The sequence below is a fragment of the Varroa jacobsoni genome, unplaced genomic scaffold (assembly GCF_002532875.2).
Source record: "Varroa jacobsoni isolate VJ856 unplaced genomic scaffold, vjacob_1.0 scaffold_30, whole genome shotgun sequence".
Taxonomy (NCBI): domain Eukaryota; kingdom Metazoa; phylum Arthropoda; class Arachnida; order Mesostigmata; family Varroidae; genus Varroa; species Varroa jacobsoni.
This window is the reverse complement of record NW_019212932.1, coordinates 1-20,431: the sequence shown is the minus strand read 5'-3', so window position 1 is coordinate 20,431 and position 20,431 is coordinate 1. Positions and strand designations below refer to the sequence as shown.

The 20,431-nt window shown below is 39.5% G+C and overlaps 1 protein-coding gene across 2 annotated transcripts; it reads left to right on the top strand.

Annotated features, from left to right (window-relative positions):
- The first annotated feature begins 19 nt into the window (after nt 1–19).
- LOC111259056 (putative cationic amino acid transporter) lies at nt 20–20,308 on the top strand. Of its 2 annotated transcripts, XR_015310411.1 has the most exons (15): nt 20–146; nt 544–726; nt 4,876–5,007; nt 6,371–6,426; nt 7,262–7,348; nt 7,759–7,868; nt 8,237–8,361; nt 8,839–8,975; nt 10,272–10,422; nt 10,791–10,879; nt 11,172–11,377; nt 11,670–11,732; nt 12,022–12,149; nt 12,683–13,134; nt 14,088–20,308. XR_015310411.1 is itself a non-coding variant. In XM_022830741.2 (14 exons), the coding sequence occupies exons 1-14, from the start codon at nt 92–94 to the stop codon at nt 13,042–13,044; spliced, it is 1,884 nt and encodes a 627-aa protein (XP_022686476.2). In that variant the 5' UTR covers nt 20–91; the 3' UTR covers nt 13,045–20,308. The 2 variants fall into 2 exon arrangements, 1 of the variants encoding a protein (XP_022686476.2); XM_022830741.2 differs by having other exon boundaries at nt 12,683–20,308.
- Nucleotides 20,309–20,431: the final 123 nt, after the last annotated feature.

The following is a 20,431-nucleotide window of genomic DNA, read 5'->3' as shown; positions in this document are numbered from 1 at the left end:
CTGTTTATGGACAAGACATAGACAGCAATTGATTGATTTCATTGAGACCGTTGTTTCGTTGTTCTGTATTTACAGTGCCTGCATCAACGCCATGTTTGACGGGGCCATTCACGACGCTATTCGGAGCACAGTTGGTACTTTTGTTGGTAAGAACATTTCCGCGCCAATCAAAAATAATAGGGGTTTTTAGGCTACCCTTCGATTCCGCTTTGAGTTCAGTATATCTACGTGGGAGTAAAATAGATTAATAATAACCTGATTAAGAGGCTAACCTCCTCCTTTGAAAAGAGGTCCAGTCCTTTACCAACAACCATGTGTGTAGCAAAGTAAAAAAGAACAACCTATACTGAGCCGATATAAGCATATTCCTCATATTTTTAAAGGTTACTATCTTCATATTATTACAACGTAGATGCACAATTCAAAGAAATTCGTAAAGCATGTATTGTGTTGTTTAATAGAAAAAAATAGTAATGTAAATTGTCTTTCTTTCCTAATTGAAGGTAAACCTCTTTTTCGCTTTCTTGTTGGTTTGTTCCACAGGCCACACTCCTGACCTTCTAGCGGGCCTGATCACTTTTCTGATGACGGGCCTTCTCGTCGCGGGAGTTAAGAAATCGTTGGCTTTCAACAACATTCTTAATATGGTCAACTTTTTTGTCTGGTGTTTCATTATGCTTGCCTCCCTGTTCTTCATTGATTTCAACAATTGGAGCTCCGACAAAGGTGCGTACAGTCGTAGGTATCGGCAGTTTCCCCCTAGCACGTTGGCTATGAAAAATCAAACATGACGATTAGGCAGGCTTAGGAGCCGCCGAACGTGTTGTGTTGTAGACTGGGACGCACTTTTGGCCAAATTCAAGTAATTTATAGTGACTAACCCCTCTTCAAATTGCTGCTTCGAGCCCAGCTGGAGCCGGTTTGAATAGATTAAACAGAGGAAATGCAAAGGTATAACCAGACACTATAATATAATTAGAGAAAGCTCTCAAATGTTCATATGAACTTGGCTATAGTTATGCTGATAAGATATTCAGCTTTCAATAAGAACAAGCTGAAACAAGTGGCATGCCAATATTGCCTATCGAACATAAATGTCAATAGATATCAGCCATTTGTTTTGATGGTGAGCTTACGACTTAATACAAAATTGTGTCACACAATCCTATTTAACATTATGCCTAATCGTAGTGTATTTTCTTAAATCGCGATTATCGAAACGTTGACCACGTTATGTATGTTTGTTTTTTTTTTCATCTTTCTTTTCAATTGTCGCTTGTATGCTTCCCTTGAAAATTGGATCGATGGACGGATGTACCTATCAAGGCAAGAACGAAGCACATGACAGGTGCATTGTTCCTAGACCGAGTCAAATTCCAAAGGACCAATCTACTATTATTATTTAACCAGTAATGACGGCCTAACTACATATTTCCTATACATTTTTGCGATGTTCTGTTAACGAAATTCTCGAGAGCCCTCTTACTGTTACAACAACTGAAATGCTACAGCGCAAAGAAAGCTACTGCAAACTAGTCCAGTGCCGATTCGATGAAATCTGTTTAAGGCTAAATTGGGCGAGGAGGCCTTGGAGGCTTCAAAACGTCTGCAGGCTCACTTGAATTGTTTGCGTCGAAACATGTTTTCACCGACCCGCTTTACACTGACACAGAACGGACAAGAAAGTAGTTAACTAGATGGTCGCAAGAAGCCGTACCATAATGAACGTTTATGCTGGAACCGGTTCCAACGCAACTGCGCCTGCAGTTAGAAATGGATTTACAGCTGCCACCCCTCAGCGCCGAAAACAACAATTGCAAAACGTCGTGAAAATCTAGTTGAACCAAGTGCTCGAGTGCAAAGTACGCCGAAAAGTAATACGGGGTATACGCCTGTATTGCATCTCAGCGGATTCACAAATGAAACAGGATACCAAATAAAACTTATAAAAAATGATAGCAGTATTCTGTTTCAGGAAAAACACACACACTAATTACATTTTTACCTAATGTGATTCCAAAAAAATGGTTTGATCGAGTTTTGCATAGGACTCTGATTTTCCAGTTCCGTTAGAAAACAAATGCACCATGTCGGTAGACTATAGAGAAGCGGCGAGCTCCCTTTGAATGGAACAGCAGCACTATTAACGGCATTTTTTGTCCTATAGTTTTTTGCGTCTCTGTGTGTTTCCAAGGGAGTAAATATTTCTTCATCTAGTACTAATAATAACTCTGAGAGAAGTAACTGGCTACAATGATAACGCAGACAGCCAATAGAAACGCTAAAATACAAGAGGTCCAGAACTGTGGTTGTTGCTAATATTCTTTTTTTTTTTTTTGATCCAAATCGTCTTATTATTACAAACGATTCCCACAAACGACGCATTGCTTAATAGGTTTAGCGAGATGAAATGGCTTAGGTTTGAAAGCGAGCGCAGAAAGACTTTGTTCTTAGAGACAGACCGTCGTCTGAAGCAGTGTTCAGCTAAGGCAGTACCCGACGTAAGGGTTCTTTGTTTGAGATACGTATTTTCAGGTAAGCTGTGCACAGACGTTACAATTGTACAGTATTGTCGAAAATGTAAAAGAGAATTATGTACATATTGAATTCCAATTTTTTTTTTTAGGAAAATAGATTTAAGAAAAAGCAGCATATAGTCCGATGTCAACTACTATAGGAAATTTATGTTGTTGAAGCAGATATTCTAAGTCGAAAAATTTCGCTATACAATGGAGAGGTCTGTCTTCCTAGTGCACCTATAATCAGTTCCTAACCAACAGGGGACAGGGACAGGGAGCTTTTGATTTCGTAAGTAAGTGTTTTGCACTACCGGACGAATACTTTAGCTAGCCGGCACAGCTCATTAGCCTTTGAACTCCTCAGAAATAAAGTCCAATTAGGAATAAGATACCCTACCATTCGATTAATTAATGCTCCACTAGCGATGTCTCCTACACGGCTCACGAGTGGGGATTTTTGCCCCCGACTACTAGCCAACTATATGGTGAACAAAATGATGTAAAAACATAGTTATCGTAAATTGTGTCATACTGTTTTTTACTCCCTTTTCTGCAATGGTTACCCTTAGAAAAATCTTAGAAATCTTTTAATACTGGGTAGAATTGCTTTAGTGGGTTATCAGTTGTTTTTTTTTTTTAGTTGAGCAAAGTATTGGGGCTTGGAGGGTTTTAATAAACCAAGTAAGGCTACATTAATTGGACCTGTGCTTCTTGTTATAGCAGTGAAAAGTTCTGAAATCCCTTTTTACAAAACGAACTCTATCTGCTTCTGTCCGTTGAGACAGCAACGCGGTTCAAAGGATTCAGGGTTTGAGGACAAAGTTTAGTGTTGCACTTGAGGGGATTACTGCTGTTGAAAAGGTCAAACGGTATACGACAGTCGTCACACGCTATAGGCAAGCTTCATGCTGAACGGTATTCGATGCTTTCAAGACAGAAACGCTTCAGTTTCCTAGCCTATTGTTTTGTGTAAAAGTGTGACGGTGAAACACGAACAGAACTTCACCTACGACACATATGTACATTCGGCTATGTAATTTACAATGCCGGCCTCTTTTACCAACTCAATGCCCAAATATCACAAACCTGTAAAATTTAAAGGTGGAAAAAATCGGTTAGAACAGTTACATAGTTAACTTGTCCTATACAGAGTCACGTAAACAGTTTCCTATGTGAGCTGGGTCAGGGAAACGTATTTGCCTGTTTATCTTAGGGACACCTTGTGGTCTAGGTTCGAACCTGAGCACGAACAGACGTCGTTTCCTGCTGAAAGCGAGCCGCCCGATGAAACGCCTAATGACGACACTGGACATAAAACTTGAAACATAGAAGTTGACTTGATCAAAATTGGGTCATGCCTGATTTTGCCAAACAAAGCACGTGCGTTACCAGTAACCGACAGATAATTAAAAGGGTTGTTAGCTCGAACCTATGTCATAATAGATGCTCGACGGAATAATTGCTGCATTCATTCGTATTCTCTCCTTTGACGAACACTTTCTTTTTACTGAGAAGACGGTCTTGCTATAGCCGACCCCAGTATGTGTAATGTACTCCCGATGTATTTGAGCGCCTCTCTCGGATGCCTATTCAAGAACATGTCAGAGAAATCTAATGACGGACATAATTTTTTTTTTTTTCTATTTTATTTTTAAGACGAGCAAAGTTGTAGTTTCAATGCGTCTCTCAGCTGGACAACTACGATCAGCTACACACAGGTGTTTGGCCATTGTAAAAAACACAGTTTTCTTAAAAGCTAAGGGAAATTTACAACAATTTGCTTCCCGTTATGGATTTATAACAAAACAGACAAATACAATAATGCGAATTTTCAGTGGACTATCGCTATAGTATAGAATAACGAGGCTTCATCCTAAATAGCTAGATGTTCAGAATCGTCGGGGAACTCAAGCAAAATACCGATTTTGTGGAGTTATTGGCTAATACAATGTATGAAATGCTTGGCTTAGCGAGATCAGAAACTATGTCTTGACAAACTATCATTAGTTATATATATTAATTAAGTCAATTATACATCGAATATTGACATTGTTAATTTATGCGGTGTTGATTTTTTTGTCCATATATTTTCTTTCATTTAAATTTTTTCTTAAAAGATGTCAAGGCAGCTTCGACGGGTTACTATAATTCTGATGAAAAAACATTAGATTTCCGATTGACACAGAGGAGTTCGCCAGTAGAATTAGGAACTTTATTATAGAGGTCGCACAACCTCTGAACTCATTGTTGTTATAAGATTATTTATCATGCATTTAGTAAAAAGGCACTTTTCGTTTGCCTTAATAGTTCCTCTGTTTGTGTTTTACGTGTTTGTGAATGCTCTTCGTTTCAACAGGAGGTTTTCTGCCATATGGTTGGTCAGGAGTGCTTTCAGGAGCGGCGACGTGTTTTTACGCGTTTATTGGATTCGATATTATTGCCACAACAGGTGAAGAAGCCAAAAATCCTACCAAAGATATACCTAAGGGTGAGTTCTATGTATTGAAATTAGGTTCAAAATGGAAATCCAACATCACGACTAACCTCATTTTTAAGCATGAGTGTGAAAAAGGGACCTTCAATTGACAGCGTCAGGTTGATTAGGAACATGATAGGTTTACCATGTTGCAATACGTACTTGGAGTCAAAGACAGGGTGCTGAAACCATTGAAGTATGTGACCTTAACTCCCATGCTGCACGCCTTATGCATACCTATACATGTACGTATTTATGAGAGTTTTATTTTCGCCTCGCAAAAGATCCGTCCAAAAGGGTCTTCGTCCTGTTATGAAAAAATTATTGTTATTACGGTACTGTCATCGCTCAAACTTATCTAATCGCCCATATTCCGCGCCATGGAATACACTGAGCTGTGCGCTTTTTTTTCTTCTTAATTTTTCATTATATCTGTCACACTTTCCGAGCTGTCTTTATGCAGGGTTTTCTCATATTGTTTATACAGCTTGTCTGAATTTTATGCGCTGAAATTTTTTTACCCACCCTAAAACCATTACGGCGTAAACGATGCAAGTAATAGTACTAGTAATAGAAAGGTTATCGTTTCCGTTATACAGAGCACCGCGTTCCGCTTGTCTAGTGCCGACTTTATTAAGCGAATAGTGGTAAGATGGAAATCTTATCTTGGTGTAACCCATAGTTCCAAGCCAAGATACTCTATTTGGTCGTGTGCCAAATGATGCGCTACATATCTTTTTAACAAAAGACTCCTCACAGCTTCTAATGCTGTGGTCTTTATACATCATCCGTCATCCCTATGGACCTCTCTAAGCAAACCAGCGCATAATGACACATTCAATACACTAAATACTTTATAGAGGTCAACTGGGCTGGGGGGCATTAAATCTAGACGAGACGAGAAGATAAGCAGCTAGTGCCGATTATGTTGAAACCATAGATGACTAGGATTACTTTCTATTTACAGTCATATTGATAGGTGCCGGCCTGCAAGAACCGAGCTGCCGATATTTTCTTCACATCGGCTTGAGAGCCCTTTTGAGCGCTTGTGACTTGAATATTAGTAAATACCTATCATATATAACACATTGTAGCTAGCTTAGGGCTAGTCTAGGCTAGCTAAGTTACAGTTGTTAGGTTCAATGGCAAACTCAGTAAAAGAAATGATCGCAGTTGTGTTGTATCTTCCCTAGCTATTCATAGATATATATATATATATATATATATATATATATAGGTGAATTAGGCATGACGACGCCTTTAGCTGAGGATAGAAATCAGGGATTTTTACTGATAGGCGAAAATCATAATGACGTATTAAGTGACGTCGCAGAAAAGGTTTGCGTTACATATTTTGTCTGTTGTTCTACTTTAGCTATTACGTGGAGCCTTGCGACAGTCCTCACGGCATATCTCACGTGCAGCATCGTGGTAAGTGGATACTTAACTAATTAGAAATTTTAAGAGGTAAGAAGGTAAGAAATTTTACCAAAGATAGCTTACATTATACTATCCTTTTCTCTAGTTCTAAAGCAGCAAAATTTTTATCCATGAATGGATGAACTATAAATGATGATTTTCGACATTGACGGTTACTATCAAAATAAGTACACGGAACATTAAAGACCCGCCGCAGTATTGACGTACGGGGTAAATGTACCGTTTTTATTGTGATATGCCATAACTTATCGCTCGTTTTCGTGATTAAGCTTTTGCCTTTCTAGCTCTATGAAATTTTCGTGAATTTTCGTGTCCGTTTGTCTCAAAGCATCCTCAGAGTACAAGAAAGTTCTGCAGAGATTACGGCTGAATCCAAAAATGAATCGCGTCCGTCCAGTTGTATAATATAGCTTAACTAAAGTCAACGTTCGCTGCAATAAAGAGAACTATGGCCTATGTATTCTATGCGAAACAGACGTTAGCATATAGATTATTTGAACGCATCAGATCTATTCAACCGGCAAATTTTTATGTCCTTATAAACCGCGGTGGTTTTTCCAGGTACACATTGTTAACCTTAGGGTCGAGTGAGATCACAAAACACCACAAATGACCTATGAACTATCTGCTATAGCGGCCGAAGCTATAAAGTTACGGATCTTTTCTGTGATTTTCTTTATAATTTTATTCCTTTGGTTAATGCTATCATCGTAAAACCGAATGCTTTGTTATTAAGATTGTGCTCCGCGCTACGAGTGCTTGTTCGTAAATAGCTTGTCAAGATACACAAACGATATAGTTTTTGGAGTGTTTTTTGTACTTTCAGGTAACTTTGGTCATACCGTACAACGAAATCAATTCTGCATCTGGACTCGTAGAAATGTTTGCCCAGAGGGACGCACCAGGCTGTCAGGTACCACCTACTACTCAAAAGTATTCGAAATCTATACAAAATACTGCTGATGGTACAAGTTACACAAAGTTAATGAGTGGCGAACAAATACTAGCGCGCGATAAGTGAGTCAAACTCAGCTACGGCGAAGAAGGAAGAGTCCGTATTCATCGCGTGCTGTTCACTTACGTGCGCTTTTAGACGAAAGTTACTTTATGTCGCACATAAAATCTATACAAATGTAAACATCGTAGCAAACAGTTAAGCAGCAAATTGACTACGACCAAATCAAAATCGTCCGCTACGCCACGACATAAAACGAGTAATAACTTCTATTTTTCGATCTTTATTTTATCTGTTAGTGACAAAGCACGTACATTTAGCTATAGCTTATATGGCAGCATAATTGATGACGCTCATTAATATTTTAGTACATTGTCGCCATCGGCGCCTTGGCGGGCCTTGTGGTGTCGATGTTTGGCTCCATGTTCCCGATGCCTCGGGTCGTATATGCAATGGCTAAAGACGGACTCATATTCAGGTATAATAATCTTGATACTTTTTAGCCGTAGGAGAGCGATCTCATGGTTTCTTACGAGGTCAGCCGTGCAAAAAGCGCTACGAAACTTCCGTACTACTAGATAAAATGGAAATACCCATAAATAATCTGCTAACCTCAGCTTATTGTTGCTTCGAAATCTAGACATGACTGAAGTGTTGTACAATTAGAAATATTCGATCGATTTTAGAATATTTTTTTAAGGTGGCTTCTGATAAATACGGGATTCAGGAATCGGCTAAAACATCTAGGTAGATTCATAATCCAAACTCTTAATAGCTATAGTTTATCTCTCCAAAGAAAACCTTATGTTGCATTGGGTCGACGATACGTTATTGTTTCTATTGCAGAGCTCTCGCGAAGATATGGCCAGTTACAGAAACCCCAGCTACTGCTACTCTTTTTCTAGGTGCAGCTACAGCAGTTGTCGCCATGGTCATGGGGCTGGATGTTCTTGTAGAAATGATGTCGATCGGTATGAGATAAAGAAATCACCTCTATTTATGGTGATTCGGTTTATTAAGCTCGTTGCGTTTTTATTTACACGTGAGCAAATTTTTATTGGCTTAGGTACAAGGCTGGGCCTAGACACACTTTATTTCGTTCTAAAGGCCAGTTGTCTGATGCCAGTATCTAACAGAAAACGCGCAGAAACGTACCTGTTGTTCTACCCTGATTTGTCTTAGTACTATAGGTTTCGCAAAAACCTCTTGTGCGCTCGTTTTGCAAATGATGTAGCTGCAAAAAATCGATTAAATATATCGAAACTATTTTTTTGACGCTTCGACTCCGTTCTATATACATGTATTCGAACCTATTTCTATTGAGAATTATCTCTCAGGCGACATCAATCATTAAACCGGTGGGATTCTCATCCAAGATCCAATTGGGCTCGTTCACCCCTGGCCTAACCTATCATCTGATTGTGTTATGATTATTGCCATATGTATAGGCACATTAATGGCGTACACGTTAGTATCCACGTGCGTCCTGCTCCTCCGCTACCAGCCCGGAAACAAAACTGTAGTCGACCTTCTACCGGAATCAGTGCGGTCTGCCTGTCCCACGCCTACAAGAGATTATCCCAAGGTGAAAACCTTGAAAGCGCTACATTTAGGTCCTATCAGCATAGTAGATAATGACTGTATAAGTGTTTGGCTCGAGAAAGGTCTTATTGCGAAAAAGTAACGGCAAATTCAGATATATTTATAGTGTCACGGTACGAAATCATTTTCCCATAAGCGTTTTAGTATAATGCATAATGTTCGGACTGCAAACAGATCTGCGTAGAATTGTTCCGCTTAGATTCGCTTGAATACTCTCCGATAATGATTCCCAGAAAGTGATTATTAAAGTTACGAAGCATACAGCCCTCACCTTTTATACTACTAACTTGTAGATTTGTTCAGCGCTCGTTCAGCGCTAATTCTAGACATCACAACTCTTAAGTATTAGATTGAAACGTAGGTAGTTTTCGGCTTTTCATCTAACGAGAAATGCAGTATGCTATCTGGTTCTTTCTGTTGGATACCCTCGTTCATTTGATGTAGATAGACCACATGCGACTCCTTGTTGGCCGACTTGTTCTTCACAAGCATTCTTCAGCGTATCAGACCTTTTCAGCTCCACCAAACGTCAAGCTCTAATTAGAATGGAGATCTAACGTAACTTTTGGGTTGGGAGTGTCATTCTTTTTCCCACTTCATTTCGACGTTAAGAGACCACTTTTCGTCACCGGTGCCGACTCGTATGTGCGTATCCGTCACTGAAGCGTATTGTCTGGTGCGGGGCAAAACGTTAAGGAATACGGATGCGAAGCTTTGTTTCCTTGTGCTTTCTGCCCAGTCCATAACACGCTGAGGCATTTATATTTACATAAAGTTATGCACCTAAAATGGTCATTAATATCCCGGTGTTCGTAACCTATCCTCTCTTCCATCCAACGATTTGTTCGCCATCCGGAGTCCTCATCGATTTCGGATCGACTGGGTCTGTGGCTGCATCTTTCAAGGAAGCTCCTTCTCGCAAACTACTTAGTTGTAGAGTCTTTATTGTACTTGACACAAACATGGTGCAAAGCAAAATATATAGGGTGTGTCGAAAATGCACTTCTTTACCGGGAACTTCGATAGAAGGTTTCCATTGCTAAGCAAGGAAATTACAGAGGAAAGATAAATCGTATCGTTGAACGGTATAACGAAGTAAAGAGAGAACTAACCGAAATAGTTTATGTTCCATTCTAATAGCAGTAATAATAATAATAGAACAACTGTAATAATGATATAATAATAATAATAATAGTAATAAATAAATAATCCGAATTGAATTTGTCGAATAACTTGTTTCCCGCTGTTTATATTAACCGACGCGCCAATTCTCATCCAGCCGGGTGGTGAGCCAATGAGTGCAAATCCGTTTATTAACAACACAGTTGTGGTCACATCGAAACGTTCCAACCGCGTTCTCACTCCAGACTCAGACGATGAAGAAATGGGCTTTACTGGTCTCGGAGTTGTAGGACACCACCGATTCCCAGGTTTGTAGATTCGTAGATATAGTCGGACTATTATTAGAATAGCTCACTTTGTTTCTTCGAAAAATGCAACGGCTTCTTTTTTGCAAGACAGTTGATTTACCTATGTCTCTATGTTATCGCACTCTCCGCACCTTTACTTAGCACTCTAATGATGTAGTACTTTTTATCACAGCTGTTGTAACGGGTTGTAAACGAGGATTTAATCCCAGACATTGCAGGGCGTTCTAAACTATGCTCGATATGCTGGCAGTATATAGAGCTAGAGATCCTCTATTAATTGTTTAGATCAAGCGCTAGCATCTATCGTAAATGTTTTCTACGTGGATGACGCTTGCCGTTGACGCCGTACCATCTGCAAAATATTCTAGGTGTCACGGCTCAGTGGAAAAACCGGCAAGATATGTACGGTTCAATGCAGGAGGAGTCACTTGAGGAAGAGGAAGATCTGTTTCAACAGGTACATATTCCATACGCGAAGCTATGCTAGCCATATCTTCTTGATCGACTTGTTTATTTTCATTGTTTCTGAAACACTGGTACTAACCCGATGATGGTCGGGAAGGCAAAATCGCAAACGATAAGGAACACATGTAACTGTATTCATGCTAAAGAACAAAAAATCATTATTAATCGCAAAGTCCAATAAAATTCTTACTTTTTGTACCCATAGCGATATATTGGCGGCTAGTACAATTGACAATCAAGACAAATTTATATACATCTTAATTTATACGTATGTATCCTCACAGCCCTCGTACTGGGATTTAAAGCGCCGTCAGATCGGGTACATGTTTCCGTTTCTGACACAGAATCCTGGCCCCGCAAATGACGCGACGGCAACGCGAGTCATCCGTCTGACCTGCTGTTTGTATGGGTTTTCTTTATTATTCGACCTTGTTGTTGTGTGGGGCCAAGACGCGCTAGGGACTGGTTCCTTCGCGGTGGCCTTACTCAGGTAAATTAGGAGTTGCATACTAACTAACTCCGCTGACAGTGTTTCTATAGAAGAATACTCTTAGTCAACCGTAACGTTATCAAAGGAGTAACTGAAACCTTAGTTTTTGGAGAAATCGACTAAACACGCCAGATTACCACGTTATGACTTCCTTCTCCGATATACCCAGATCATTTGAGTTTTCCCACGATTCAAACAGGTGTAAAATTTCCTTATCATCAAATGAACTCATTAAAAGATTATAGATCCTGAAAAAGTAAGAACCATTTTCGTTGTTGTCTTATATTTGTAGCGTCGCGTGCCTTATCGGAATCGTCGTGTCCGTGTTCCTCATCGGCAAACAACCGCAGGCCAAGTATGTGTAGATATAAATCTTCCATCATTGTGTCAGTGGAGAAGTAACACATTTGTGTATTCAGCTCAGTAGACACGTAACGGCTTAAGTTCGAAACCAGACATAGTCATCCCTTATTTCGTCCAGGAAACCAACCGGCTTGACCGATAGCAGCGCCGAACGTACAACTTGAAACATTTATTTAGATATTTTGCTTTTCCCGTTGGCCATGTTTAGTGAGCATAAATCGCAATGAGATGGCCATTTTGCAGATTCTCTGTATCGAACATTTTTGTTTGCGAAACTTCAGATGCGATTTGAAGTTTGCTGCGCCGGCGGTGCCGATTGTACCCTCGATCGCGATTACAGTCAACATCTACCTCATACTCAAATTGTCCTACCTCACGCTAATACGATTCGTCGTCTGGATGACGCTAGGTGAGGTACCGAGAGCTAGATTTATAGTGTGTGCTTAAGGAATCGTCAACAAGCGAGAAAACTGATCTTATTATTTTAACCGTTTTTCAACGGTGTTCAATTATTATTATTATTATTATTCGTTAGAAGAAATGGGTGGTAACGAACAAACAGAAGATTATCTTTTCAACATCAGCCGATAGCGTTGTTACGCTTATCCGAGAAAATACTGTTGCAACCTCTGCCGATGTCATATTAAAAATAGGCTTGCATTCCCAATACATTGAAATACGTTTACGAAGCATAATTTAGTAGCCAAGTAACCCGACTTAGAATAACAACATGCCGCGTCTTACTCTTGTAAGATCTTCAGGAATAGGCTTTAGCATCACAAACAAATGTTACAAGCACGAGCCCAGCCGCAAGCGTTTGAAACAGAAGCAGTTTTCTGTTAATGTATTCCATCCCATGTACGCATCAATCACCCATCAATCAGATCGATCACTTATATATACTAATAAAACCCATCTGGGTGCTTCGTTATCTTTGCGCAGGTATGTTTATGTATTTTTGCCATGGCATTAAGGAGAGCAATCTCGAAGGAGCCAGCGAAGAACGCATCGAACTCAAGGTGCCAAGCAACCAGGCATCGGCTGCAAAGGACAAAGAAGACAGCACACAAAAGCATAATCCCCTCAAGTTAGCGGCACCCCCGCCGAAACTACCACCACGGCCCGTACACCGCGGCGAACCTGTTATGAACCCGCTAACGAATCCCTTCCTTAACATGGGCAACGCTAACACCAAGATCATGCAAGAGACCGAAGCAAGCGTCAATGCCAATGGAAACGGAAGCGTTGTCACAACGACGAAAGCCCTACCGCCTGCGCGCACAGCCTGGGCCACTTTCGACTGAGATTCACAGCTGCTTGTTCTATAGCACTGCACGTTAAGCAGCACGCACCACGCATCAGTATTCGAGATTACTTCATTGAGCCGAAATACGGTTAGTTATGATTGTGTCGAACACGCCGCGACAACATACAGATGTTGTCCTGAGTTCCTTTCAACAAAAAGGAGAAGGGCAAGTCGTAGAGTTTCTGAAGAGCAGCTGAAGTCGAGTCGGCAATTCCCACACTGTGCAATAGGTTCGAATAACAAGCGCTTGCTCGTCCTTAACAAGACTGCTGTTTACATTCGATTAGTTGAGTAGCAGAAAATGGACATGACGAAGCAGGAGCGTGTCTGTGAGAGGCACACACGTTACGCAAATGCTGACGGTGATGACCATGCTGGTGATGGAGAAGGCCACGGGGGAAGCTACAATAGTCTACAACGCGCAAACACAGATACATTACGTATACAGCGATTACGGTGATCGCAACAACAACAACTAAACGCTTGATCTCTTCTAGCCAATAGGGACAGGGCTAAGAAACTTCGAAGCGCTCTCACGAAAAACTTTTGATAGGGCGTTTTCAAACGCGACAACTAAATAATCACACGCTAGACGAGACGAGATTCATCGGCTCTGACCTGCATAAGGTTGTTGTCTAGATAAAAGCGAGTTGTTTATCTAGCAACAAGGCCCTCGGCTAGCCCAGTCCCGTGTTAATGTACGACGGCTGAAGCTCTGTGGTGTGGCCATAAGCAACGCTGGCTAACGACGCATCTTTTTCAAATGGAGGCGCGTCTTTGAATGGCCGTTAACCATTACTGACTGTAATAATAACGGTGGCACAATAATAATGAGATATGTGTTAGTAGTTGATTGCGTGGAAGAGTATATAGCAGTAAATGTTATCAAATGAAATGGACGACTGATACCGAATGGATAATACAGTGTGAGATAAACATGAACTAATAATAACAATAGTGACATATTATCGTTATTATTTTTGTTCTATATACTATGTGTGACGTTTAGCTAACCAAAATATATCGTCTCTACTGGTATAGGTAGCTGGATCAATACACAATATATAAATGAAGAACTACAATTGCTACTAAGAGATGTACCAGCACATCGCAACATGGAGATATGAGCGACCCTTTTCCGCCTCCCACACTCACGTCGAGTAATAAGGACGAACCTTCCACATTGTACAGAAACAAGCTGATCAACACTCAGCAATATAAGAAGAAACAGGACAGCCAATAATAACGAAAGAGAAACGATGAAAAATCACACGGTAGTACTGAAACGGGACAATGTGGCGTCATCACGATCAGTTCTCATGGTATGCGTATGCCATACATGTGCATATATATATATATATATATATATGAGAATTACCAATGAAATATAGTATGGAATGAGCTAATAACAGTGGCTGCGAACAGGAAACTACTACAGAACGAAGCATTCTATATATACGGTGGCACATTTAAATTGGGCAAAAGTTTTAACGATCTGTATGCCACAACGGGCATGTGTTTATCCGTTATTCGTCACAACCAATTGCCTTTTAAAAACAACAGACTTTTTCGGAGCAAAAATTAGCTGCTGTCCAATTTTCCCGCACCGAACATTTCTGCCGTGTTTTTTCGTCTGAAATCGACAGTTGATATTAACCGTTTTCATGCGATTTCTACAAAATTCGAGCAAGGCTTATCGGAGGATACTCAACAGGGTTTAAGTTAAAACTTCATGAAATTGTTCAAAACGTTATTTTTGATAACCTTTTGATATCGAAATTAACGGTCACTCTAGAGAGAGAAATATTAACGATCAATCAGGTCGCCCAGTGGTTACTTTTCGACCTTTTTTTACACTTTTCAAAAAGTGTTTGTCCCCACTTTGAACTTTTGTGTTACATAACATTTTCGGACAGCTGTCAACCGTGAAGCTGAAATGAACGTTTTGGAGCAATATTTTTACGGTTGTTTTACAACTACAGATATCTATTGACGTACGGTTACGAAGGAATATTTTTAAAATGGCTAGATGTAGAATTGAAGCTGTAATCCGGTGGATAATAATTGTGTTAAGTATAACCGTCAGAAACGAATTTTGTACGTAGTACATTCCAAAAAAACGAATGTTTGGCACAGCTTTGTAAATCGACTTAGACGAGTCGATATATTGTGATCTAGAGAGATTAATAGCGACAAGGAACGAGATTACAGGTCTGAAGGCAAAATTGATCATATCGTGTGAATCAAGTGGTAACCGGAATAAAACTAATGGAGGGGCAACCAGTGCACTAAATTGTCGCCCGGTCACCCCTCCATAGTGAGCTTTCAGAAAGGATTAGTGCAGCATATGTTCATACGTATTAAAGAAAATCGGCAAAAGATAACATCTAGCAATGTACGTGCTTTCCAGTGGCCTCGCTATTGATAGATATCTCAAAATTCATATCTCAAAAAAGCTAGACTTATTCCTTTTAGAAGATTTTTTTTCACAGTGAATTATTATATTTTGTCTCTGCATGCTAGCAGCCGACCTGCAACCCCCGGAAACGTACTGTTTTGAACGTGTATAGCTTTACGCGTAATCTGTGTTCAGTTTTAGTAAAAAATAAAGTAAAAAAAAGCCAATTTCATGTTAAAAATCAGTATTTAGCTGAGAATTAGCCAGCGTATCTATGGACCCCCAATATTCTATTTAGCTCAGAAGCGCCCGCCCGGAGCTTACACAATGCACGACTTTCGGCGAACCCTATATGTAACCTATATACTACAGATCTTCAACGATAAAGCGAATCTTCAGTAAAATATGCCATATAGTAATTATCCGTCTAGGGACCTGGAAACGGTGTTGTCAAATATTGTAATTTATACCGCTCAAGGTAGATCAGTGAACGTTTAAGAAAGACATGGAATACACGAGAAGGGTGTAACCTGTAGCACACAATATAACGAATACTTAACCGTCAATAGTGAAATGAAAAAAATGAAATGACATTAAAGAAAAGTCCCTGAGTAACCAAACAGGTCGCTATCGTAAGGCCTGCGGGAACCCCCAGAGCAGCTGTGCTGCACAAAACTTTTCCCTAATGTCGCTAAGCGTGGCGTAGTCTAATGACATTAACATCGAAAGCACTGTCGGTTTGTTTGGGTACATTTATGATGGCTTTGTACATCGCATTTATGCTGTATATAGTACTGTATTAAATAATAAACGACCGTTGGACCATCCATAATGATCTATAAGTCCTGTACCCCTTTGAACATATCCGATACAGAAAGTGGGGTCAAAGAAAGGAGGTACAAGACGTTACGTTGCTATGCGATTGCATTCAACGACAGATCACTTATTCGCGTAATATCTGAAGGCACCCGAAAAGCATCGGTTTATAAGAATTGCTTGACCGATTTCGTTTTGATCGCAGCTTTCAACGTGAGTAGTGAAAAAGATTTCAGATACGTTATCCCTGCTATTACACGTCATTAGGTCCTGATGGAAGCAGTGGCAGCTATCACTGAACATTTGACTGCAAGCTAGACTGTACGTAGCTTCTGTCACAAAACTTCATTCTGCATACTGGCGGGTATTCTTAACATCACGGTTGATTCAATGCATCAACTTTGCTTCGTACTCAGAACCTCTGCAATTCTCATACATCTCGTGGTTTACCCTTGTAAGCCGACGGGAAACATATCTGTAATCGGAGGGAACTTACGTCTTACGTATTGCACTTACGTTCGGTACGTCTACGACTTACATTCATGCCAAACGATCCAAGTAGTCGCTCAGTCTTGACATTTGGATCGGTTGGAAGGGCCTACTACGCAATGTCATTGCTTATTTCTGTAATGACTCATACGTGAACCAATCCGATTTTTTCATAACAGCATCGTTTTTACGGCAGTGCCTATTTCTGCAAACAGAAGTGACAGCGCAGCTTTTTAACCCGTTGAATAGCGGTTCTCTGGGGTGTTTTTACGACGAAAATTCGGCAACGTGTTCGATTCTGAATCAAAGAAAACGTTCGAAGCTGAGTAAGTGCCCAGAAACGCTTATGACTCACGTCCCCCATAAAGCCCCTGGCTTAGGTTAACAAATAGATACTTGAAATGTTTACTCTTCTACATCTCTGAACCGCTATAACAAACTTTTTTTTGTAATCCTCTGAAACTTCTGTCGATGGAAAGGGATGCACCTCGAAGCGTTGTGATAACATATTGAATAGAAGGAGATCGATGATTATGCTGCTGATGATGAGCAAAATAAGGGGTGAAGATGACTCTATGAGTATATACATACCTTGACACGTTACCCTCTCATCTTTGCTAATTAAAAATTTAAGAGCATAATGAGTATATGACAATACATGTGTCTCTCAGTTGAGTATCCTAACTCGTAATGATAGTGAAGCCGGGCTTAAAGGCTCTAGCATGTACACAAACGAGGAAACTCCGATTTAATCATCAGTCGACTGAGTAACTAATCACCCATCAAGCCAAAAAACTTGCCACCATTTTTTCAATACCTATGTGTTTTCGAGTGAAAACATCCGTTCGTTATCTTTCTATCTCTGACTCTGCGAGACACCATCAGCAGATCGACTTGTCCGATGTCCGAATGTCAAATGTGCGACACAGCAAAACTGCGAGCAAATGAGTGCTTGCTGATAAAGACAGTAGAAGTAAAAAATTGTTAAGAGCGACAGAGACGAGGAGGTAGAACAGGTGAGGGAGGGAAACGGGGGATGCTGGGAGGTCAGAAAGCAACCGATTGAAAGAGATGCATAGATAGAAAAGTGTAGAAGCGTATCATCGAACTATGGTGCCTAAGGGGCTCAACTATAAAAATCTCAATTGAACCACGAGGCATATTTCATTCCATCGATTTATCCTGTAATTATCTGCCGCACAATTACCCTTCCTCTCATGGATGTTCCCCCTTAATAATGATACACCATTCTCTTACCATAACGTAGAAGTGTAACAAAGACAATATAATTTGTTAACCTTCTAGTTCTGCACGTAGCCACGTTCGTGCCGCAATCGTTCACGACATACGATATCTAAAAGGCAGTGGTCGAAATAGCACCGAAGCCGCCCTTCATTTCCGATCAAATAAGATCCGGTGAGTAGATAAGAGGAATTATTATTAGACTGCGAATCACGTACTTGTAGAATGACTTCCACCCTTTTTAGGGACGCCGAGTAGTACGTTACACAATTCACATATCTAAGGGCCTGCATCCACCAGTTGTACGATGGAAATACATATATAAGCACGCATTGACTACCACTATATAGAAGTTGGAATCGGACGGACATCCTTAGAGCAAAGAGGGAGTGTCCTACATCGAGCTGCCCTTGGAGAAACCCCACTAAATTTACATAGCCATTTTCTCGGAATTCAGACTGATTCGCTTAGAGCTTTATACCTAGGAATACACCACCATCCCTTATCGCCCTTTGCTGATGTGCAAAGAAGGCCTGATCTATGAAGGAAAATGCTTAGAGCTACAGGAATGATCATCTTCGAAAATGAACGAACTTATTATAACGATGCCTGTATTAAAATGGTACTATTGATACCTTTGATGGCAGCGATGAAACTAGTGCGCGTAACATAATTATAGCGGTGATAGTCGTGTTAAACATGGTGATTATAACTGAAGACTAATAATATAAAGGAATTATATATATAAAAAGATATAAAGGAAGAATGCTGACAGAATAATATTAATTATAGAAACATTACTAATATTGTTCAATTGGAGTATATATATATAACCAGTAGAGCCGAAACAAAAAACATTAATGAAGCTATACTCTATATACACATCTCATGAATATCTATATATAAATAATATATAGAAATATGTATAATATACACTATGACTCAATCGACGAATACCATTTATTATAATGTCTGTGATATGTAACGAATCATTTGAGTCCAATCATGATTACCGCTGTTACTGGTTCTGTCTGAGTGAGTTCTTCAGTTTACCTCAATTTATTGTACAATTACTGACGAATAGAAGACATATAAACATAAACTGGTAAAAAAACCTATATGCTTTCAATATGGCGATTTGTAGCATTATATAACATATCGATTCTCTTCTCATGAACAACAATAACGCGTCAGCTTTTCTATTCTACATATTATATAATACTAATACTAAAGTCAACAATTAATATCATTCGAAATATGGATACCAACAGTAATAGAGCGACTGCTCGACAACAGTGATTCTGGTTGAAAAAAAAAATAACAATAAAAACATTTGTTTCATTGCAAAGGTGGAAATGTAACGTTATTCGAACGCTTCGACCATATACATGCCGCTCTACAAATTTGCGTTTCTGAACGGTAATCATAGGCTCTTTCTCTTTAGGTTGTTTTCATATACTTTACACGACTGCCCGTAACCGACTTGCAAATGCAGTTGTGACCTTTCATCCACGATCGTTTGCTTGTTGATGTAAACACAGGTCCAGGATGTCTGCTAACAAATCTAAACAAAACGTTCACGCGGGCGAAACTAACGGCAGGGCCAACAAAAAATAATTAAGAATATAGCAATGACCGGTGTTGATAACGAAGGTCGTCATCATCGTCGTCAAAAAATATCAATGGTTTAAAAGAAATATAAGGTCTCCGACATAGCAACGACAACAACAACGACAATGCTTAACATCAACAAATAGGGTAGATGGCAGAAGATCTAACCGTTGATGTTGAGCGATCAAAAATGATGACTGAACTATAAGCTGCCATAATCACGAGAATAAAAAAACACTACATATATACATAAAACATCATTAGTAAAAACAGAAAAAGACGCCGAATGAAACGTTACGACGAGTCTATCGTTATGTATTTAGAAAATCTATTTAGATTCGTGCTCGGTACCCAGCATAACAGGTTAACGTTACTATCTAATAAAAATTTTCAGACTACAACAAATAATAAGGTTTCAGAGTTTCTAACCAAGATGATTATTGGAAAAAAATTATTGAAAAAAGATTTTCGTACGAATGAACAAATAACAGCGTAAGTTAGTGCCATTATTCGTGACCGTAACAAGCTATAAGGCTATACCAGTAACGCTCTCATTGATATTAACCTTCATGAAGGGTATCCTGTTTCTGAGACGGTGTCACTATCGAAGGGATTACTTAAACTTCGGTTAAGGATATGCTTTTGATTCCAATGAAAAAAAAAAAAAAAAAAAAAAAAAAAAAAAAAAAAAAGAAAAAAAGAAAAAGCACAAAGGAGGTTTTTTTGTAATTTTTGTTTATTTTTTTTTTTTTTTTTTTTTTTTTGGTATGCAAATTAACGAAGTTAACCTAGTAACTATATACAAGAAAAAAAAAAAAGTCATGCTACT